General features: G+C 37.0%; 2 protein-coding genes across 2 annotated transcripts; both read left to right on the forward strand.

Moving 5' to 3' along the window:
• Window positions 1–974: 974 nt before the first annotated feature.
• Window positions 975–14,585, forward strand: eif2s3 (eukaryotic translation initiation factor 2, subunit 3 gamma). The gene is made up of 12 exons (XM_067378137.1): window positions 975–1,165; window positions 1,959–2,022; window positions 5,067–5,194; window positions 5,457–5,578; window positions 6,338–6,432; window positions 6,542–6,700; window positions 10,027–10,161; window positions 10,252–10,346; window positions 12,114–12,258; window positions 12,373–12,542; window positions 13,851–14,023; window positions 14,233–14,585. The coding sequence occupies exons 1-12, from the start codon at window positions 1,097–1,099 to the stop codon at window positions 14,294–14,296; spliced, it is 1,419 nt and encodes a 472-aa protein (XP_067234238.1). The 5' UTR covers window positions 975–1,096; the 3' UTR covers window positions 14,297–14,585.
• Window positions 14,586–15,408: 823 nt separating this feature from the next.
• On the forward strand, window positions 15,409–24,531 carry zfx (zinc finger protein X-linked). The gene is made up of 8 exons (XM_067377323.1): window positions 15,409–15,803; window positions 16,799–16,897; window positions 16,989–17,303; window positions 19,154–19,306; window positions 19,412–19,549; window positions 19,631–19,765; window positions 21,438–21,587; window positions 22,235–24,531. The coding sequence occupies exons 2-8, from the start codon at window positions 16,831–16,833 to the stop codon at window positions 23,467–23,469; spliced, it is 2,193 nt and encodes a 730-aa protein (XP_067233424.1). The 5' UTR covers window positions 15,409–15,803; window positions 16,799–16,830; the 3' UTR covers window positions 23,470–24,531.
• The last annotated feature ends 18 nt before the right edge of the window (window positions 24,532–24,549 follow it).

Below are 24,549 nucleotides of genomic sequence, written 5' to 3' on the forward strand. Positions count from 1 at the left end.
GTGTGAAACATTTAATCAAATTAAGTAATAAAAGCTGTGTGTGTGTGTGTGTGTGTGTGTGTGTGAAACATTTAATCAAATTAAGTAATAAAAGCTGTGTGTGTGTGTGTGTGTGTGTGTGTGTGTGTGTGTGTGTGTGCTTTTGTTTATATTACATTGTGGGGACCAAATGTCCCCATGATGTAATATAAACCTGAGTTCACCTACATCGTGGGGACCAGCCAGCGGTCCCCACAATGTAAATGGGTTTATAAATCATATAGAATGAGTTTTTGTGAAAAAGTAAAAGTTTGCACAGTTTCCTGTGAGGGTTAGGTTTAGGGGTAGGGGCAGGGTAGGGGGATAGAATGTACAGTTTGTTCAGTGTAAAATGCATTGAAGTCTATGGAAAGTCCCCACAATTCACAAAAACAAACATGTGTGTGTGTGTGTGTGTTGTGTTCATAATTTCTTTGTATGACAGCATGGCCAAAAATATGTGCACAGAATTTGGCATGTTTCATTACATTATCACAAGTAAAACAATTGACTCCAAGCACATTTACACATTATAATTCCGAAATCAAATATATTTGAATAAAGGGTGAAGATGTCAAGGGATGTCAGGCCTTACATCCCTTTTGGCCTCTACTGTACATGAATAGTAATATAAAACTACAAAATGTTTGACGTCATAACCCTAAGACGGACCCAGGTTTCATTCCTATCAATCCAACGCGTGTTCAAGTTTGTACATGTTAATTACAAATTAGATAAATTATGTTGTTGGATATATTGGTATTTTAGGTTTGTTTGCGTTAATTATAATCTAGGATGCCATTTCCGGTCTGTTTTCTCCTTCTTGGGATTTACTGGCCATTTCTAGAAACTGATTGCATCATCCCATGCCTACAGGACGCCGTCAGATAAAGGCGTTTATAATTATTTACCTCATTGTTTGGTATTCTGCCGTGTGATAGGGAAAGCAGAACATTATCTATATGTATACATCTAACACTACAACATAATTAAACGAGTTTTGATTTAATGGCACACATGTATTTCTAAAAACGGTCAGGCGTTTGCTTGGTCATACTCTCATTCCTTTTCTTTCAAGATGGCGGGCGACGAGTCTGGTACAACGTTGGGTCAGCCTCATCTTTCTAAACAAGACCTCAGTACATTAGTAAGTATACATATTTTGTTCATTTATGTAATATAAAATATTCTTTGTGTACTGGCTTCATCGCGAGTTCGAGTTAAGTGCGTTTGTCTTCTCTGATTAAGGCAGGCGTGCTTGTTAGCTGAGCCGGTGAAAACTCACCACATGATTCATTCTGGGATGGAGTAGGACCCCGTGTCGAAATTATATTAAAATGTCGTGAAACCACAGTCGTTTGTCGTTACCCAAATGTCATTCTGTTTAATATAGTTCTAGTCATATTAAACTTTGGTCATGTGCTAATCTTATACAGTTCTTCTAAGCAAATTATTCACCTATGATATCTGATGTAATGTACTTGACTGTAGATCTTCCCTTATGGCAAGCTTTATTAACATGTATTCCTTGAAATTAACCTTTTGGTTATTTCTGATACTGTGACTTATTTATTAATTACTTTAAAATAATACAATAAAGCTCTAAAATAATTATTGCAAGCTACACTCTGAATCAAAAGCTAGCAATAGCAATTATTTGATTCAATTTCAGCTTGCAACAGCAAATTGCAGCTTCCCTTTTTATGGGTAAAAACTATTTTTTTTCTCTCTAAGAGAGGCTGTTACAAGTTTTGCAGAAAGTATTTACTTCTGGTGGTTGTCACCTGTGAACAGATTGATTTGAATGTGTTGATGCACTTGTCACTACTGATATTGTTGATGTTGTTTTTTTTTTTTTTTTGTTCAAGGTTACACCTAAAACAGCTTGCCATACTCTTTAATTAATGATTAGCATTAACGGCTCTGTTTTGCTTTTATAGGATGTGAGCAAACTGACTCCTCTGTCCCAAGAGATCATCAGCAGACAAGCCACAATAAACATAGGTGAGATTTCTTTGAACATGATGCTGTTTTGCATACAATGTCACATTTGCTCCAAATCCAAATGCTGTATTTATTATAAATGATTTATCCATGCACATCATTATTTATTTAAATTCATGTGCTCTCATATTATTTAATCAAAATAACTTCCCCTCCCTCTTGCATCGACATGTATATGATGACACTTTTACTGGCATGAGGGCGGGACGACCTGTTACTCGCGTGACATCACAGCAATGGCAAACCACAACGATCCAATGATCCAATGGACAAATAAAGTCCTTAGGGCTGTTTCATTAAACAAGATTAGAAAACAAACCAGGCTTATTTTAGTTAGTCAGACTTGTTGTCAGAAAATACTGTTTCATAAAACAAACTTAAATTAGTTCAAACTCAGTTACTCTGGCAACTTATCCTGGGAAACTAGCCTGGGGTGCGTTTCCCAAAGCGAACTATGGTCGCAAGTTCCGTCGTTACCAATAGAGTTCAATGGGACTTGTGACCATGGTTCACCAACGATGCTTTCGGGAAACTCACCCCTGGTCCGGAGCAGGCTAACTGTCAGGCTAAGCTGAGCTCCTCTAACACTGACCAATAGGAACGCAATGATATTACAGCTGACTCTCTCACATAAAATTATTTGACTTTATTAACATTTTAACATTACGCATTTTTTTTATTTATTTTTTTTTATTAAAAGGTAAGTATTGATGAACCAAAACATTGAAAGAGAAGTAATTTCTTGACAATTAAAAGTGTTATATAGCCCACTGAATCAGACTTAATGCTGACAACAACTGTCAGGAGACTTATTTCTTAGCACAAAAAAGGACCGTGGTACAAGAGGATTACCAAATCATTGTTTTAAGTGTGAAAATATAGCAAAAGTAACACAAAAACAATGGACTTGTGACAAGGCCCCTGAAATAATCAGGCCTTCATTTTAAGCTTTCATTTAGTGATGAGGAATTTTTTTGCTAGACAAAGAGCAGGAGAAATACCAAGCGAGTGTTTCAGAGCCAGCAAAAGCTATGAAAAGAGTGACATGTATGGTTGTTGTTCTCACTGGAACTACCCACTGTAGTCAAAGCACAATAAAGTCAGCTAGCCTTTTCCAAGGCTCATATTAAATCTATACTCTGGTCTTGCTAAATGTTTTGTGCTAAATATTTAATTAGATTGTTTTAAAATATATGAATACATTTCTCTGGTTTTGTTTGGTAGCTGTAGCACCTTTATGGTTATCAGAAGAGCAGAAATTAAATTTAAAAATTAAAAATTGAAATAAATATGCACAGACTAAATTTTAATTGGTAAGATGAATCTAAACTCAGTAATTGGGTAATTGCCTATAGTATATTGATTTACCCCATTACAATAGTCCATTTACAGTGACTATCTTAAAAATACACTTACTTGTAGGCTTAAAATTGTACATAAGGAACACTTAATGTCCAAAATATTTTAGCGAAATTTATATTTTAGAATTATTGCGCTTCTATTGCGTTCAGTCTGTTTAGCGCGCATGCGCACAGCAGCGCTCATTCACTGTGAAGTTTAGCAGAAAAACAGAAATATTTGCATGACTTTCTAACATTTACAGATGGACAATAAACTTGTGAAAAGTACGTTATGCACTGAGGAAAACACCATGTCTCAAATAGGGCTGGGCGATGTATCGAATGCTTTTGTCACGCGCATTTCTTCAGTAAAGCCGGTTCCCTGATTACCGCTAAATCGCCATCACCTGCTTTCAATAGACAGAGCCGTAGTGCACTGATAAGACATGAATATCGCGTTCAATATCGATATGTATCGCCGTCGATATTGAACGCGATACTGCGTGTCTTATCAGTGAACTACGGCTCTGTCTATAGAAAGCAGGTGATGGCGATTTAGCGGTAATCAGGGAACCGGCTTTACTGAAGAAATGCGTGTGACAAAAGCATTCGATACATCGCCCTAGTCTCAAACGCATAAAATAGCGCAAAATGTATGCTGTTTTTTTATGGTGGATAGATGCTTAAGAAAAGCGTGCACATGAAATTATCTTGACTAGGTAAACCTGGATCGAATTAGTGGGAATGCGTGAACTTCAGTTACCTTTAATGAAACCGTTTTAACCCCAACTCATTTGTTAGGTTAATAGAGTGCCCCAGGGATGACGCGTTTTTGTAGGCAAAACCCGGAAGCGAGTTAGCATTTTAGGACTTCCGGTTCTAACGCCATAAAGTCTATGGGTTTTTGGTAAATCGCCTGAAATAAGGTCTGTGGTTAACAAAGCCTCTAAATACTTTCACGTTTTGATCTATGACATAAAACACACCAGTTATAACCCACTTGTGATTTTTTTAAACTTTTACTGAGTCTTCAAATCGCGGTTGCTAACAAATTGCTAAAAATTGCTTCCTTTGGCGGGGATTTTAGACGTCATCATTAAAAACGGGACATTTGGACAGCATTTCTCATGAAAAAGTGGATAAGTATTCATACACAGCGCAGATCATAATCAGTGAGCATGTTTTTAAATAGAGTTGTTTTCTAAATAAAGTTTGAGGAAACATGGTGGTGACGACGTTGATCCGCGACCATGGTGTGCTGTAGTTCGTTTATAGCCTACTGTTAGCCTTTTATATCTGACGACTTTATTTAGGCTTCAAAATCTATAAATGTTGTTAACTTGTAAAGATTATCTTGATAGACAAAACGTGTAAGTGTCATAACCCTTTGTTAAACACAGAGCTTATTTTCTGCGATTTTTTCCAAAAGTCTTTGGGAAAAATGAATAGGCTTTCAGTCGAGGGAACCCGTGCGACGCTAACTTCCGGGTTGGCCTACAAAAACGCGTCATCCCTGGGGCACTCTATTCAAGTCAGGTTTTGGAGTTTAATCCTCGCTTTTCTTAGCATCTTTTATGAAACAGCCCTACTTAGTTTTTGTTGTTGTTGCTGCTGTTTTCACTCAGATATACGTCACAATAGGGAAGAAAAGTCAATTGCAACTTTCGTTTCATGCTGACTTTATACCTTTTTGCTTGTCTTTAGGAACTATTGGTCATGTAGCCCATGGAAAATCAACAGTGGTGAAAGCGATCTCTGGAGTTCACACTGTCAGATTCAAAAATGAGCTGGAGAGAAACATTACAATCAAGTTGGGTTATGCTAATGCAAAGGTAACAATGTTGTTTGATAAATCTCTAATTATTGCAAGCTACACTCTGAGTCAGAAGCTAGAAATAGCAATTATTTGATTCAATTTAAGCTTGCAACAACAAATTACAGCTTCCCTTATTTCTAGGGAAATTTTTTTTCCCTCTAAGAGAGGCTGTTACAAGTCATTTCTTGAAGAAAAATATTTATTTCTGAGGGTTTGATATTTTTTGTCATGTTTGTTCACTTGAAATTTATATCTTTTGCATTGAATCCCTTATCTAGGTGTATAAATTGAATGATCCAAGTTGTCCACGGCCAGAGTGTTACAGGTCATGTGGCAGCAGCACACCTGATGAGTTCCCCACAGACATTCCTGGCACCAAAGGCAACTTCAAATTAGTTCGGTATGTTGTCAAATTAGGGCTGGGCGATATATAAGAAAAATTAGATATCTCGAGATTGTCAATTTTTTTACGCTATTCGATATATAGCTCTGTTTGCATTTGCTTTTAAATAATAATAATAAAAAAATATGATTTTCTTTGCCCCCATTAATGATCATTTAGCGTCGCACACCTGTAGGTCATAGATAGGTGCGTAGGAAAAAAGACTAGTGTAGTCAAAATACGTAAAAAAAAACAAGGAAAATCCCGCACAATATCGACTTGCAAAACCGTAAAATTCTTTATTAGCAACGTTTCGATCGTATGATCTTCATCAGGCATCTTTGCCCCCATTAAAAAACAATTTAGATAGAACAGCTATTGTTACAAAGTAAATACAAAATGTTTAGTGCAAATTTAAGCAGTTAAAAGCTTCTTCGCAAGCCTGAATTCTCACACTGTTCTCTGGACCTGAGGGTTTCATGCACCCACATCCTCTTCTTCCTTCAAAAAAAATTAGGTTGAAAAATTTTTACAGATTTTGATGTTTTTGTTAATGAAAATAAATTTACATCTGCATCCCAGCTACTGCTACTGTCAACTCAAGCTAATGTAAAATGTGCATTTCCAAAAGGCAAAACATGTAATATTATTCTGTATATTATATCTTCACCATCTGTTTTAACTGTTTGGTTAGTTTTTTCAGTCTAATCAATGTGTTTGGTTTGATTTGAATTCAGTCTTTATATTCAGTTTATATCATTATTTTTTTCTTTTTAGACATGTCTCATTTGTGGATTGCCCGGGTCACGACATCTTGATGGCCACCATGTTAAACGGTGCCGCCGTAATGGATGCTGCGCTACTCCTAATCGGTGAGTATTGACCTAGTGCAACCTGTAGCGTTTTTTTGTCTTCCAAGTTATGACCACAACCTTTTATCATGTTGTATGAGTGGCTAAAAGACCTTGTTTACTCTTTCAGCTGGCAATGAATCATGCCCTCAGCCACAGACGTCAGAGCATTTGGCAGCCATTGAGATCATGAAGCTCAAACACATACTGATTCTGCAGAATAAAATCGACTTGGTGAAAGAGAGTCAGGCCAAAGAGCAGTATGAACAGATCCTGGCTTTTGTGCAGGGTAAGAGTTTTAGCTTAATGCTCTTCTGACATGTCATAATTTGCTGGTAGCCAAACAGGAATCCATGAAAGTATCATTGCATTTTTGAAACTTAGAGAGGTTTAAAACTCAAGAAATGATTGTACATGTACTCTACCATTGAAAAGTTTGGGGTCGGCAAGATTTTAAAATGTTTTTTAATGAGGTCTCTGATGCTCAATTAGACTGTTTTAATTTGATCAAAAATACAGTAAAACAGTAATATTGTAAAATGTTATTACAATTTTAAGTAGGGCTGCAACAAATATTCGATAATAATTAGGGATGTCCAGATCCGATCACGTGATCGGAAATCGGGCCCGATCATGTGGTTTCAGACTCGATCGGAATCGGACATTACCTCCCGATCAGGACTCGGATAATGTATTACGCAACGGTTCTCGGTAAAAAAAATCAAACCGGTTCTCCACTTACGCACTTGCACTGCGGTCCATCTCGAATGAAGACGCATCTATTGGTTAATATGGTTTGTTTAAAATAGCAACGGGGAAAACAGACAGAGTTCAGATAATGTATGTTTCAGTCGATGGATGCACAAAACGTTACAACAACGATAATCAGAAAGCGTGGACAAAACAGTCACTCTTTGTAAACTGTTAACTGCGAGTGCCGTCTGCTGTAATGTCCAGTCATTTACGTCGTCATCACCCGGGTGTTGATAGTGCGCGAGCGCAGGTGAGACCAGAAAAGCACACGTTGCTGTCTGTATTTAACAGATAAAACTCATTTAAGCCTTGCTGATTTAAACCTTAAAGAAGAAGACGCGAAAGAGAACTCGCGCGCGCTGTGAGAAGATTTGTGTGCGCTCATCCGAAGCGCGCACACGCTTATTCCAGTCAGCGCGCAAATACCGAGTTCTCTTTCACGTCTTGCGCATCGGCGGACAAATTCATACAAAAATTGTCAACATGCCCGTCCTAGTGAGTATCCTAGCAAACATAGTCGGTTATGTCTTAAGTGAACGTATATTAGTCGAGAAAGACCACGCATGTGGAACAGTACTGGATCGTGCATGTCTTAAAGGGAAAACAACTATTCCTGCTGCCTGTATTTAATGTTAAATCAAACAACAAATAACAAAGAAATCACTCACTGCTCTTGACTGAATAGTTTTTGTAACTTCAATAATGATTAATCTTTATTTATTAATTAAACAGTAAAGATAATATGCAGTGATATTTTATATTTGATTACCATTTGAAAACTGTTAGATACCTGAAAAAACCTGAAAAGCACTGTTCCTGGATCTGTTTTTTCGCTCTTCTTTATTCTTTTTTATGTAGGCTATTAAGTATCGGATCGGGACTCGGTATCGGCAGATACTCAAAATCAAATGACTTGGACTCGGACTTGAGGGCAAAAAAACGTGATCGGGACATCCCTAATAATAATCGATAATGAAAATCATCGACAACGATTCTCATTATCGTTTAGTTGGCTCCGCCCACTGTTCACGGAAGACTTCTGCCAGTCACGTCAAATTATAGCACTGAATAACGCATTTTTATGGACCAAAATCTGTATCTGTAAATGTTACAAATTCACGCGAGCATTTACATTTTGCATAAAGACTCTTCCTGACAGTCCGCGTTAAACTTCAAACTTTACTGAATGAGCGCCGGCGCGCACACTCGCGTCAAACAGATGGAACGCGGGAGAGAAGGAAGCAATTAATATTCAGCGCAAAATATTCATTTTGCAATACCATTTTTTCAAAAGTTTTTGATAGATTCCTAAAATATTTGTGTTCTCTCTTTATTATGTCAGGTAGTGTAATAAATGACTGTATGTTTTCATAGCATTCAGCTGGCACATTAGTTTGTACATTGGGCAGGATGTGCAATAGTGTTTTTTGTCAATAAAATAAAAATAAGTAAAATTAGGATTTTTATCCGATTAATCAAAAAAAATAATCGGCCAACTAATCGATTATCAAAATAATCGTTAGTTGCAGCCCTAATTTAAAGTAACTGTTTTGTTTGAAATATAATTTTAAAATGTATTTTATTGCTGTGATGGCAAAGCTGGATTTTATTACCTCTAATAAAATATCTTCATTACCTCAGTCTTCAGTGTCAAAACCCCAACTTTTGAATGGTAGTGTATGTAGACTTCTAAACAGAACACAGTCTAGTAATGATTATTTTTCAGATATAACTACGAAAGCAGTAATATAGTTCTGATATAGTTCTATCTTGTTTACTTGATTTTAATTCTAAATATATTTTCAAAGATTTGATGCCTCAAATCTGACAAAAGCAGTGATTACTTTTTCCCAAGGTTGAAACTGGAAAGACATAGTTCATCCATGATTTACTCACCCTCATATTGTTTGAAACATGTATGACCTTATTTTGTCTGTGGAACACAAGTTTATAAAAACATTTTTTAGGGCTATCAATAGATTAAAATGTTTAATGTATTAATCACACACCTATCTTGATATTAAGCATACACCATTTATCTTGTTTGACATGTTGATTTTTTTTCATCATTTGCTTTATCCAGCAAACTAAACCATCAGATTGAAGGGTGACTCTTACAAAACTGTATTTTCTGCAAGTTTTTTTTTTTTTTTTCTCAATGTAAATTTGGACACTTGGAGACTCAAAGGACATCAAATAACTAAATGATATAAGGAGTCCATATAAAGACATGTATGCACAGCAAAGAGCTTGTTTACATATTAGACAAGTCAAGTTGTGATACTGAACAGGACCACATGGAGATGCCCAAAAACTAAACTAAATATCCTTGACATGACTGCATATGCCTACTACAGTATATGGATCCACACAGCAACATACACATAACAAATTAAAACATTATCCTGAATGTGTGTGGAAACAACACGAATGTACTGAAATGTCTGCATAAATACAATGTGCGATCAGTGCACCTACACGGTTTGTTTGTGCATCAATTTAACTTACTCACGCGTTTACTGTACGACTCCTGTACATCAATGCAAAATTTTTTTACATTTTTAATTTTATTTATTTATTTATATTTTTCCCCTCCCATATAATGAAAGTGATTAGGTATTGAGTCTGTCAGGCTCCAAAAAATGTACCAAAACACACTTCAAACTCTTTCAAAATTATGGCATAAATTGAGTAGATGATGATGATGATAGAATGATAATATTGGGTGAACAATCTATTTAAAATGAACCTTTTCTATTTAACTCTATATTCATAGTTTGTGTCCTGAATTGTACAGACTGATAGGTAAACTGTGGCTTTATAATAGGGTGGTTTTACTTTTGTTCATTTATTTTCCTAAAGGAACAGTAGCAGAGGGAGCTCCAATCATCCCAATCTCAGCCCAGCTCAAGTACAACATTGAGGTTGTCTGCGAGTACATTGTAAATAAGATCCCTGTGCCTGTCCGTGACTTCACCTCTGAGCCTCGCCTTATTGGTAAGAGACTGTTTTAATTTGAATTCTATGAAAGAGGACTCCTTGTGCTCAGTTTCAAAGTTTAGATGAGTGATTCTGTTTTTCCCACAGTAATCAGATCATTTGATGTCAATAAGCCTGGCTGTGAAGTAGATGATCTGAAAGGTGGTGTAGCTGGAGGAAGTATCCTCAAAGGAGTCCTGAAGGTAATTTTGGCCCTGTTTGATCCAATTTAAACAAAGCTATTTTCCCCAATACACAATGCCTGAAGCCAGGGTCCCCGCGGGCCCTTGAAGTCTTAAATTCAGTTTTATCAAATTTGAGGCCATAAGAAGTCTTTAAAACATTAAATGGTGCAAGTTTTAAAATTTGGGGATGTAAAAACAGGAATCACAACTTGGCATCATGTGATTGATTATTACATTTTAGAAGGATGTGATTTAATTAAATGTGAGCGCTGCACGTTTTTAAGTAAAGACACAATGCTGTTCCGTCTTCATTTTCTTTTCATCTTATCTCCATGTGATTCCCAATAGTCTAATAAAATGTTTATAAGCACAGTGCAGATTTGTATACGGGAGTTGCCTGGGTAACCGCTATATTTCTGCTGTTCTGTAAGTGCCACCTACTGGTAGATAATGCATTTGCATTTCCATTCAGCCTGTCTTCTGTTTTTGTTCAGATCAGTGCAAAAATGTACTCCATATACATGGTGTTATACATGTTAGCTGGTGGATGGACAAGAAGCTAATGTGCCTTCTAAAGATCTAAACTATTTTATATAGAGGGAGTGAGTTAGTTATAAACTCAGCAAAAAAAAAAAGAAAATCCCCTCACTTTAAACTTTTTTTCCAGCAAATTTCTTAACAGATGTAAATAAATAAATGCAAGTTCTCAACGTGTATGTGTGTAATTACGAATCCCTCAAAAATGGTATAAAGGTTGAAATGTGAGGTTTATCATTTTATAAATCTTTTTGTTTTTGTCAACCTTTATTTAAATTGTAGAATTGTTTAAAGTGCCCCTATTTTGCTTTTTTAAATATTAACTTTTAACTAATATAGCTATTTGTGAATGTAAAAGGTCTGCATAGTTTTAAAAAGTGCATAGCGTACAACAAATAGTTATTGTCTCCTAAAAGAAAGACTTTATTCTGAACTGCAGAACAGAGTCGTCAGCAATTCCAGTTTCACTTCCTAATTACCATAATGCCAGCCTATGGCCTTCATTGTCTGCCCACAAACAACGTTTACTTTGACCCACCCTCAATCACTGTAGTTGAAGCGGAGACTGGAAGAGTTTGGTTTATGTTGTCGACATGTTGAGAAGATACTATTTTCTGCACTGCGAATCCGCTTTGCATGCACTTCAAAAGGATGAGGACTCGCACTGGAATTGGTATGGAAAAAACCTGACGACATTGTTACTGTTCGTATCACTGTGTATCAAGTGCTGAGGAAGCCTTCGGAGCTGAAATTAAGATTTGGTAATAGTCCTTTGTTTCCGACACAAGCTGTAAGCGATAATCACTACAGACTGGACCGACTGACCAATCAGAGCAGAGTAGGCTCGTGGAAAAGGAGGAATTTAGAGAGACTGAAACTTTGAACAAATCGTTTTCAGTCTCTTTGTGAAGTAAGGTGATGTGCAATGTATATTATGAGAAGATTTGTGGTTTAGATCTTGAATGCATGTAGATTTATTGTAGGAGCCCTCCAAAACAAAATTAGAAACTTTTAAAATGGCATAATAGGAGCACTTTAAATCACGGTTTTACAATCATACTGTTTAGTGTTACCATAGACATTGTCCTACCCTGTTAAAAGTTAATAATTTAGTGTGTATCTAAAAAAGCATTATATTTGATTTTTAAAAACCCTGCCAATACCCTGTGAAGCTCTTTCATTGTCTGCTTTACTGTTGCTATTCCTGTTCCTCTTTTCATGCTGTTCTCCTGTTTATTTTGGTTCAAGGTTGGACAGGAGATTGAGGTCAGACCAGGTATTGTTTCTAAGGACCATGAAGGGAAACTAATGTGCAAACCTATCTTCTCCAAAATTGTCTCACTGTTTGCTGAACACAATGATCTCCAGTATGCTGCTCCTGGTGGCCTTATTGGTATGCAGACTTCAATATTACTGAAATAATCTAATGTTTGTTAAATGTTTGTTTCTTTTGTAGAACTAAAGTGCATGATTTAATATTTGCTATGCACATTCTTCTCTGTTGCAGGTGTTGGCACCAAGATCGACCCTACACTGTGCAGAGCAGATCGTATGGTGGGCCAGGTCCTCGGTGCTGTGGGGGCTCTTCCTGAGATCTTCACAGAGCTTGAGATCTCCTACTTCCTTTTAAGAAGGCTGCTTGGTGTGCGCACTGAGGGTGACAAGAAAGCAGCCAAGGTAAAGTGTTTGTAGTAAAAATGAGCATAACAAAATATTGTTCCACAAGGTCCTAGATTTTGAATAACACAAAATATATGTATGTGTTTTAAAGCGCCAAGGCTGCTTTTTTTATCAAACATACAGTAACATATGAACAATATTTTACTGTACAATATATAATACAATGTTGTCAAATATTATTAAAATTTAAAGTCTATACTATGTCAAATTGTTTTAGTCACTGGGTATGTATTTTTAATGTTAAAATGGTTAAACATTTATTAATTTAATTATGTACTTACCCATTTTGTTGCAAGTGCAATGCACTTGCAGAGAGTCTGCCCTCAAACTCCTCTGATTGGCTGTGATATCTGATTGATTTTGTCACATCTGGTTAGGATAAATTGCTTGTTGCTGGAATCGTATCATTGAATCTGGTTAGGACACAGCTATACTTTTTTTTTTTTTTTTTTTTTTAGTTTTAGTTTTTATTGGAAAAAGATAAAATTTCACAATATCTGTTTATGACATAGTCACTTTTACAGCATTTCAAAAAACTGCTCAAAGTTCTTCATGACAAAAACCGATCAATATATCTCGTTAAATTATATTTAAATTGTAGCAAAAACTATTTACAAAAGAAAGGGGATGTAGACACAATAATTATATAAACACAAAACATATGTTCTATAACAAAAAAACATTTGGTTCAATAGGGGTTATAAACTATCCATTTGGACCAAAAGTCAACAAACATATCTTTTTGGTTATTTATACAGAAAGTAATTTTCTCCATAATAAAAATACTTCTTACAATGTCAATCCATCCCGGTATTTGTGGCGGGTTAGGTTTGAACCAGCATCTAGTAATAGCTTTTTTACTTGAAGCAAGAATAATTCTGTACATATATTTGTTTTTCTTTACCCAGGAGACCATTTTTCAGGATTTTTTGATGAATAGAAAGTCGTCTTTGCTGAATAAATGTATTAAATTCTTTAAATGGTTAGTTCACCCAAAAAAGAAAAAATTTTCACTATTTACTCACTCATGTCGTTCCAAACCTGTAAGACTTTAGTTTATCTTTGAAACACAAATGAAGATATTTTAATGAAATCTGAGTGCTTTTCTGTCCCTCCATTGACAGCTACGCAACTACCACTTTGTTGCTTCAATGGTAGAGTGTATATAGTATGCTATATATATATATATATATATATATATATGTAAATATATATATTATATATATATAATATTATATTGTCCCTTGTCCTTTTTTTGAATCCGATTACAGTTTTCGATTTTTTTCCTGTCGTTTTGGCTTACAGGTTCAGAAGCTGTCGAAGAATGAGGTGCTGATGGTAAACATCGGCTCGCTGTCGACAGGAGGCCGTGTTAGTGCAGTGAAAGCTGATTTGGCCAAGATTGTGCTCACTAACCCTGTGTGCACAGAGGTGGGGGAGAAGATCGCCTTGAGTCGCAGAGTGGAGAAACATTGGCGGTGAGCAAATTTTAATTCAAGACCTGTTGTTTTGTGGAATAACGTGCATCAATGAATCGTGCACAATGAGACCAGGAACTTGTTTTGAAGTAAACAAGTAGGGTCAATTTCATGTTGACTCTGACTTCTGAAGACTTTGTAGTTTATATGTTTTCCACATTTCATTAATGCAGTTATTGACAGTCATTGATCTCTTTCTCTTCCTGTAGTTTGATCGGATGGGGGCAGATCAGGAGAGGGGTAACCATCACACCCACAGTCGACGACGATTGAGGAGTGACCCTATTCTTTCAATGGCTCGCACTGTCTCTCTGCCGGACATAATTATTAAACCATTTTCACACTCTTGTGCACAGGTCAGCGCAAAGTGAAGGGAAAGGCTCTTTTTGAGTGGAACGCACTGGCCCTGTATTTTAAAATGTTCACCATCCTCTGTGGAAGGATTGGTGTCATTTCTATGAGAATTGCAATGAAAACATTATTCCTTGGCTTGACAAAGAAATTGTCAGCATCTTTCAGTGATGACAAATAAAGACCTTTTGGATCAAACCATTTGTGTGCTTTTTTCTGAAAGTTGTGCTTCATTTCATCCACAACAAGACTTTCTTATTTAAACCTCATTCTCAAGAACAATATTCAAAGCTTCATAGAAAACATAATTTAAAAATTGTGGTAAACATGCACCAAACATCTTTTAGTGTGTTATTATTATTGATGGTGTGCAGTGATGTGTTGGTTTTCACGGTCTGTATTCAATTTAAATATCCTGATATTGCTGTATATTAAAAGCATTATTAAGGTGATCTAGAAGCATGTGGTAAGGTTTTTGAGGCTTTTGAATGAGCAACAGTTTGGCAGCATTAAATATAATAAATGACTTAAGTGCTGGTGTTAAGAAAAAATTAGACTGATCTGATTATCTTTAGCCAGCCACATTTAACTAAATCTAATGAGTATTTTTAAAATACATTTTCGAGGTATTCAATTAGTAATACGATTTTTAAGTATTTGAATGCATATTTTGTCATTATCGTTATTTCTAATATACTTTATTTTGCATATTATTTGTTATATAAGTTTGCTTGGTTCTTTGTATGTAAATAGTTATTCTTTATAGAATTATCTTAATAATGTTGGAGAACAAATTTATTTGATGTATGTTCTAGCGTGTTCCTAAAAGAATAAAATCGTAAAACAACCGGGTCATGCAGCAAACTGTATGTATGTGCTATTCAGCTAATAATTCCAACCAAAACAGTTTGCGTAATAAGCATTATGATTGTTAAAACCATTTTTATAAGCATAAATCCATAACTGGCTAATATCCCGAGCTCGCTCATTCCGCATCATACGCCACCACAAATTAAACAACGTCAAAAAAAAAAAACTCATTCACAACCGACTTCCAAAGCGCTAAACGAAAACAAAAGCGTTCGTTTGGTTTTAGTCAAAATCGCCTAGTTTTAAATTCGCCGAAGCACAGAAAAAAATACAGTATATGGGCCTGCCAAAAGAGTCGGACTGCGGCCACTTGTCTGAAACTCCTTCCGCATTTTCCTGCGGCTCCGAGGCAGTGACGTGCGCCTCTGAAGGCGGCGTAAGCGCCGGAGGAGCTGGAGGCTGCAGCGCCTCGGAGCGCATCAGACTCGGCCCCTCCCCTCCGCGCTCTGCGGCGGCCCGCCCTACTCACACAAGAGCCCCGTCTGCGTTCTGCCCGAGACTGGGGGTGGGAGAAGGAAACCCGTACGGCCTTGGAAACTAAACAAAAAAAATACAACAGGTAGGCCGCCGTGTTTTACACAATCTGAAAGTTTATATTTTTTAAATTCGCGTCTAATGCGGTATTTTGGAGTGAGTTGTGTATTTATCTGTTTGAGGGATTAACGCCGTTGTAATGGCGCGTAGGCCTTTGTTAGCACCGAGCCGCGGCCTTCAGAGGCCTAAAGTAGGCCGCAGAGACGAGACTCTCAAGATCTGCGTGACTGATTCATAAGCAATTATACGTTAATTTCATTTGCAGATGATTACGCAAACAGTAATTGTATTGTAGATCGTGTTGAGTGTCACTATGATGGCATTTAAGTATATATTTACAAGATTTGATTAATTATTTCAATGTATTCAAAATGGCGACGCAGCTTAAAGGGGCGTGTCTGGTTTCTATCAGTGGGCGGGGCAGTGTTAGCTCAAGGCTGCGGGAGGGAACGCCCCTTCTTGCTTGTAAACAGATGGGAATAGAAGGGTCAACACTAAATTACAGTATCAGATTATGGGATTCATGAGAGCCTATTTGGCTTACGGTTGCTGTACTAAAAGTATAATAAGGTCATTCCTACTGTGCAATAAAAATAAATATAAATATGCGTGTGTTTAAAGTAATTCTACATAAAGATAGATTTTCAGAAATATGCACTGGTCAAGATCAGGCACTTAAAATTAATTAATTTTATGATTTACATAATGGCAAGCTAAAGTCCAGAGAAGGATTTTTTTTTTTAATAAGATTTAATGATTTGCATCTTTTTAAAAAATGTATTTATTAAATTATGCAATATATCAAGAAAGACATGTGATAATTATTTTCATATTATTACCTATAACTGATAAATGGCTTTTTTATTTATTATTATTATTATTTAATCCTATTGCAAGATAATTCTGACGTAATATATAATGTAATGATGATTTTGTGCTGTGAAAATCAGACTTTTTCATCTTATGTTCTTATTGTGTCCTCCTGATGGTTTTATTTTATTTTGCGTTTTGTTCCTGTAGGTCTTATATTATGCAGATGACCAGTGGAGACAATGGATGAAGATGTGACGGCTCTCTCTCTCCATTCCCATGAGCCTAAGATCATATTCCATGGGACAGGTAAAACAATGACTATGATAAAGTCTCTCTGATTGTTGTTTTATGAGTATTAAGATATTTATATACAAATGTGTGGGTTCTTCTACAAAAGAGGGTGATGGAGAAGACGAGGTGGTGGTAGAGCTGCAGGAGTCGGTTCTCGTCTCTGACGTGGAGGGTGAGAAGATTGCAGTACATGGCCTCGCCCATGAGGAGCTGGTCATCCAGGAAGCCATCGAGGATGTGGTGGCGGAGTATGTGCCGTGCTCAGATGATGATGAAGAGCTGGGCACTATTGCGGTGGAGACCTGTGTGATGTCACCGGATGATGTGGCTCTGGAGGATGAAGGACTGCGGGTTGATGTGGTGACTGACGCTCAGGTACAGGAGGATCCTGACACCTGTGGAGACTACCTCATGATCTCTTGTGAGTGGCTTCAGCCAGTGAGAATAGAACATTTGTTGAAAAGAATCTGTGAATATTAATTACTCATTGTTCAGAAAGTTGCTGGCAACAGTAAACAGGTTCAGTCATTTTTACTGTTGTTTGGCAAATTTTCCCAGGCGAAATCTAGCTATTTCAGTTAAGAGATCGGGAATTTCACATAATAGCAACATTTTTTGCAATGGGTTCAAGTTGATCATGTGAATTTTCTGCGTTGACCAATAAAAAGCTGCTTGGTTTCAAAGTGACTTACATGTGAGCTGGGCTTCAAACATCGCTACGTTGTTGACAGTAGGCAATGGACTTTTTTGGTGAAATTTTGCTAATGTTACTGCACCTTTTAGAGTGCATTACATGTTGAAAACATTTTTTTTTTCTGATTTTAGCCATGTTTCCACTGAAATTACCTGGAAAAATTTGTCCTAGAAACGTTTTTTCCCTCAGACCTGTTGCTGTCTCCATTTCCATTGTGGTCTAAAGTACCATGAAGATTAGCCAAATTAGTCCGGTGACGTAGACTGTGCACGACTTTCCAGTTCCTGCTGGATTTCGTCCTCTGCATATAAGCTTGATAAAGCCCGAACCTCCTCATCAGTCCATCGGTGGTATTTCTCTATTGAACTCTATTGTTGATTCGAATAGCAAACAACTCTTACTGTACGCACCGCAACAGATTTTTAAAAATGGTGGTTGAAATAAAATACTGCGCAGAGTCAGCCAATCAAAATTCTGCGTGAGCTCAACCAATCAGCATGTTCAGTGCCCAAGTCCCACCTCGAAAGTTCCTGAACTTTGAAAAAGTACTACCTCGTGAGCAGGGACTTTCTGAGGGGGGAATTTTTACCTGGAACTTCATCTAGACCCTGGTTGCTGCGGTGGAAGCACACGGAGTACCATCCCAAAGTCCCTAGGGAAAGCTCCTGCTGTGGAAATGAGGCTTATTACTATTTTTATTTGGGATTTACAATTAATTAGTATAGAAGTACCATGTCAATTTTTTATTATTATTTGGGAGAATATATTGGTGCAATATTGGTTATCAGCCATTATTTATTTTTATTTATTTATTTATTTATTTATTATTTTAATTTAAAGATTAAGTTATTGGTTGGTATTGGATGTTTAATGCTCATTTGCTTTATTTTTACATTAAGATTACATTTAACTCTATTTTAACTCTCACTTAAAGGATTATTTCACTTTAAAATGACAATTGCCCCAAGCTTTACTCACCCTCAAGCCATCCTAGGTGTATGACTTCTTTCTGACGAATACAATCGGAGTTATATTAATATTCACCCTTATGCTCCAAAGCTTTATAATGGCAATGCACGGAAACCACCTGTTTGAGGCATCAAAAAAAAAAAAAAATTACATCCATCTATCATAAACATGTACTCCACACAGCTTCGTGGGGTTAATAAAGAACTTCTGAAGTGAAGCGATTTGTTTGTGTTAGAAAAAATATCTATATTTAACACATTTTAAAGTAAAATATCTAGCTTCCGCCAGCCCGCCTTCCGTATTCAACTTACGGAAAAAGTGTAACTGACGTCGCGTCTCACTTTTTAAAATTTTTTTTTTTTATACTGAACATTATGATGGCTAAATTGACTTGTATCATTTATAATGATTGATTTTAGTTTTTAAGGTTTTTAGTGGTAATTCATTTAGATAAAGTAGTATAGACTTTTAATATCAATTTTAACAGTTGTTGGTCATAGCATGAAAATAATTATCAGCAGCATTGGTGCGTATCTTAGTAGTAATATTAAAGTTAAAAGAATATGCATGTTGCTTGTTTGTCACCATTTGTCTTGGTTTTATTTCAGTGGATGAGGCTGGGAAGGTGGTTTCTGATGAGGATGCTAAAGTCACCATTGAAGGCACTTTAGAGGACTCAGAGGATGTGGACAAGGATGATGAGGGTCAAGAGGTCATCAAAGTATACATTATCAAGGCTCACCCAGGGGAGGAGGACTTGGGTAAATCAGTCTTCTGCATGGCATTATTCTTCATTACAAACACTTCTTTTTATTGTATTATGTTTATATCTATTTGGTGTTTACACATTTATGGAAAATTTACAGGAGGCACTGTTGACATAGGAGACACTGAGCTTGATGTAGATGAAACCATGGAGCTGGTGGATTCCTCTGGAATGCCTATAAGAGAGAAGATGGTGTACATGTCAATGGATGAAGCCAATCAAAACCAGGATGACATCAGTGAGTCCTGTTACTGTCAGTTTGTGATGAAGACTTTCCTCCAAGTGCCTCTTCCGATACTATGTGTTCTTCCACCAACAGATGTGGCTAAAATCACAGATGAGGTCTACATGGAAGTGGTGGTCGGTGGTGAGGACCCTGGAAATGCTCAGCGGACACTTGACAGCACATCACTCAGCAAAGACTTCATGCCTGTGGCCTGGGCAGCTGCTTACAGTTAGTGAAACTCGTACATGTTTTTTTGGTCATATTCAAAAGTTGCATTGTGCAGTGTTTTCCACAACCAATATTTATGGCTATAAATTTACTACATTAGTTCTGTACAATTTAATTATGAAGAAAAATATGCTTTAATGTACCCTGACTCATTTGTATATTTCCTAATAAGGACATTTTCTTACTATGAGATGGACATATGCAGTTATTTTTGTGAATTAATTAGCGAGTTAACCGATAATCACAATTGGGGGAAGCTCATTATGAAATAAATGTTTTTCTCTAGTTCACGTTGGCCACAATTACTGGCACCCAATTATTGCAGCATCCTTTTGCCAAGATAACAGCTCTGAGTCTTCTTCTATAATGCCTGATGATTTTCTAGAACACCTGACAAGAGATCAGAGACCATTCCTCCATACAGAATCTCTCCAGATCCTTCAGATTCCAGCTCCATGTTGGTGGTGCTTCTCTTCAATTCACTCCACTCATTTTCTTTAGGGTTCAGGTCAGGGGACTGCGATGGCCGTGGCAGAAGCTTCATTTTGTGCTCAGTGACACATTTTTTTGTGTTGATTTTGATGTTTGTTTTGGATCATTGATAGTTCATGCGGAAAAATAGGCCCACAACATTAAAGATCCAGCAGTATATTTAACCGTGGGCATGGGTTTTTTTTTTATCCATGTGTGCACCAAACCCATCTGGTGGGTTTGCTGACAAAAAGCTAAAAAAAAAAAAAAAAAGCTTTTTTTGTTTTTTTGTTGTTGTTTTTTTTAGTTTCATGTGGCCATAGAAGCCGGTCCTGTTTGAAGTTCCAGTCGTGTCTGACAACTAAATATGCTGGAGATTGTTTTTGGATGAGAGCAGAGGATTTTTCTTGAAACCTTTCCAAACAATTTTTGGTGATGTAGGTGCTGTTTGGTATTTATTTTTTATTTTTTTAAGCTTTCTGACCCCAAGACTTAACTAATCTCTGCAGTTCTCCAGCTGTGATCCTTGGAGAGTCTTTGGCCACTCAAACTTTCCTCCTAACCTCACGTTAGGACACTATAGACACATGTCCTCTTCCAGGCAGATTTGTAACATCTTTAGTTGATTGGAACTTCTTGATTATTGCCCTGATGGTGGAAATGGGGATTTTCAATGTGTTTGTTTTTCTTATAGGCATTTTATATTTTGTGAAGCTCAATAATCTTTTGCTGCACATCAGAACTATATTCTTTGGTTTTACTCATTGTAATGAATGATTATTGGAATTTGGCATTTGTGTTTCCTCATGTTAATACTCCTGTGGAACAGGAAGTCATGGCTGGACAATTTCATGCTCCTAGTCACCCTGGTGTGCTAAAAAATATAAATATTAATGCGAATATACTTCAGAGATATTTTACTCATAAGAATTTCTAGGGGTGCCATTAATCAGGGCCAACCTGTACTGGAGAAAAACAATTTATTTCATAATGTGATTTTTCCCCCCACTTTCAATTGTTGTACTTTGATGAAAGGTTACATTTTTGTTAATTTTTTCTTTTAATGAAAGATCAAAAGGATAAACAATGCAGATTTATTTTCATAGCCACCTTTGCTCATATTTACTAAGGGTGCCAAAATTTGTGGAGGGCACTGTAAGTGTTTTTGTTCTAACCTTAGAAATGATGTAATGTGTGTCAGGTGGGGAGGAGAGTGAAAGCTGTGAGAACCGGAATGGAGCAGCTAGTGCTCTGCTGCACGTTGATGAGTCTGACATGATCGAAAGACTCAGTCGTCAACGAAGCAAGAACAAGAGCAAAAGACGTTCTGAACTTCGTCACGTTCAGACAGGTACATCTCTACTGCTTTTTTTTTTTATTGAATTTAATTATATAGCTTGGTTCATTACAATCATGTACATTTCCATTCAAAGGTTTGGGGTCAGTAAGATTATTATTATTATTTTTTTTAATGTTTTTGAAGTCTCACCACGACGGCATTTATTAGTTCAGTAAAGGAAACATTTTTATTATCATCAATGTGTGATTGTTTTAAAAGAAATTAATGCTTTTTTTCTCAAAAGTTACAGTAAAGATATTTATAATGTTGCAAAAACTTTTTATTTCAAAAACATGCTGTTCTTTCTAACTTCTTGGTTTTGTGGCAGCACAACTGTTTTCAACATTTAATAAAAATAAAGAGATGTTTCTTGCGCACCAAATCAGCATATTAGAATGATTACTGAAGGATCATGTGACACTGAAGACTGGAGTAATGATGCTGAAAATTCAGCTTCGATCACAGGAATAAATTACATTTTAAAATATATTCAAATAGAAAACATTTTAAATAGTAATAATATTTCACAATATCACTGTTTTTGCTGTATATTTTATGGTAAAGGAGACTTCTTTCAAAATATTAACGACCCCAAACTCGTGAACTCTAGCGTATATTATATTAATTTAGATTTTTTTTTTTTTTTTTTTTCCCTTCAGCAATCATCATTGGACCTTACGGCCAGCCTCTTACGGTGTACCCTTGTATGCTGTGTGGGAAAAAGTTCAAGTCACGTGGGTTCCTCAAGCGCCACACCAAGAATCACCATCAGGATGTCGTAAACCGAAAGAAATACCAGTGCACGGACTGTGATTTCACCACTAACAAAAAAGTCAATCTCCACAACCACATGGAGATCCACACCCTCAGCAGTAAAGCACCATTTGAGTGTGAAGTGTGCGGAAAGGAGTTCCACCAGCAGGCGACGCTGTTCTCCCACCGTCTGCAGCACCACCACCGAGACTCCAAGCTTCAGATCTCACCACCCACCACCAAAATGCACAAGTGCAAGTTCTGCGAATATGAAACGGCAGAACAAGGACTTCTCAACCGACACCTGCTCGCCGTTCACAGCAAGAATTTCCCTCACATTTGCGTAGAATGTGGGAAAGGCTTCCGGCATCCTTCAGAGCTGAAGAAACACATGAGGACCCACACCGGCGAGAAGCCGTACTCTTGCCTTTACTGCGACTACAAATCAGCCGACTCATCTAACTTAAAGACGCACGTGAAGACTAAGCATAGCAAAGAGATGCCCTACAAGTGTGACCGCTGTTTCCAGACGTTCGCCGAACACGACGAGCTGTTACAACACGGACTGACGCACGAGGAAGCTAAAACGCACCATTGCACCCACTGTGACCATAAAAGCTCCAATTCTAGTGACCTGAAGCGCCACATCATTTCAGTTCACACCAAAGACTATCCACATAAATGTGAGGTCTGTGGAAAAGGCTTCCACCGGCCGTCCGAGCTCAAGAAGCACTCGGCCGCCCATAAGGCTAAGAAGTTGCACCAATGTAGGCATTGCAATTTCAAAATCGCAGATCCATTTATTCTCAGTCGGCATATTTTGTCAGTGCACACCAAGGAGCAGCAGGCTTTTCCTGACAAAAAGGGTCTTAAGAAGACGTTTGCACTCAGTGCTCATGGGGGTAAGAAAATTTTGGGCGGCGCCGGTTTGTCCAAGGGCCATCGGGAGCGCCGGGTATACCAGTGCCAGTATTGCGACTACAGCACAGGTGATGCTTCTGGCTTCAAAAGGCATGTGATCTCCATCCACACCAAAGACTATCCTCACCGCTGTGACTTCTGCTCAAAAGGCTTCCGAAGACCTTCAGAGAAGAATCAGCACATCATGCGGCATCATAAAGACCTAATGCCTGCCATGTGACCTTTGCAACCTTGGCTGCCATAGCAACACCAATCAGAAAGCCATCAGGAAGAGGTCTGTTCTGATGTAGCTGTGGCCTTCAGGGCCAAAAGCTGACCGTTGGAAAGCCAACTAGAGGCTATTTCATAGAATCCACCTTTTACACTGCTGTAACGTTTTGAAGAGGCATTAATCCAAAGTTTAATCAACCTTTCTTGAGAGTTTAAATCAGAAAAACTAACCGTTGTTCTGACCAGCTTTAGATTTAATGCGAAAATAGATTAACTTGCATATTAAATTATCAAGGGTGGACGTTAAGTTTTATGTTGCAGCGTCAGGTTATAAATTTGAATTATGACTCCTGTATCGCATGTTACACAAACCATGTTTGAATAGCATTGATTGTGGCGTGTATGTGCACATGCGTTTACAAGTACGGAAGTGCTAATGCTTTATTGACTGGTTTCTTAGCTTCAGATAAGCAGAATGTCTAATTAAAATGAATTGGAAATACTCATCTTATGCACTGGCTGCTAAAAAATGTTTTAATTTGAGAGAAAATGGCTGTTCAGCCTAGATAGGGTTTGGGGAAACTCACTTTTCATCAGTGCACAAGGTTCTTCTAACCAAAACTCATCGCCAACATTGGCAAACTGACAAATTCAAGCTGATATTTAATAAAGGAAATGACTAGAATGTAATGTAGAACAGGTTTTCTTGCTAATATTCACAAGAAAAAAAAATATTAGTATTTCTCAACTCTTAAGAGATGTTGAGATCTGATCAGTGCAGTCAATCAAATCAGGCCGAATGGCTGGTAATCTAAATTTGTTTTAATTTAGACGCTAGTATGTTTGTGTATTTCTTGAATGTTGTCGTTTGGCTTCTGGTCTGTTTGTTGTAAAACTCACCCTCAAATTATTATTATTATTATTATTATTATTATTATTAAGACGTTTAGGGTAAATTTTATTTTTTACACAGATACTGAAAATGTATAATTTGGAATAAAGAGATTCTAAAAGATGTTATGTTATGTGTATAAGAAATATTTGTAAATACAGAAGTAATAAACAGTATTTTGTGTCCAAAATGTTTGGG

This window comes from Chanodichthys erythropterus, chromosome 23, assembly GCF_024489055.1.
Source record: "Chanodichthys erythropterus isolate Z2021 chromosome 23, ASM2448905v1, whole genome shotgun sequence".
NCBI classification, from domain to species: Eukaryota; Metazoa; Chordata; class Actinopteri; order Cypriniformes; family Xenocyprididae; genus Chanodichthys; species Chanodichthys erythropterus.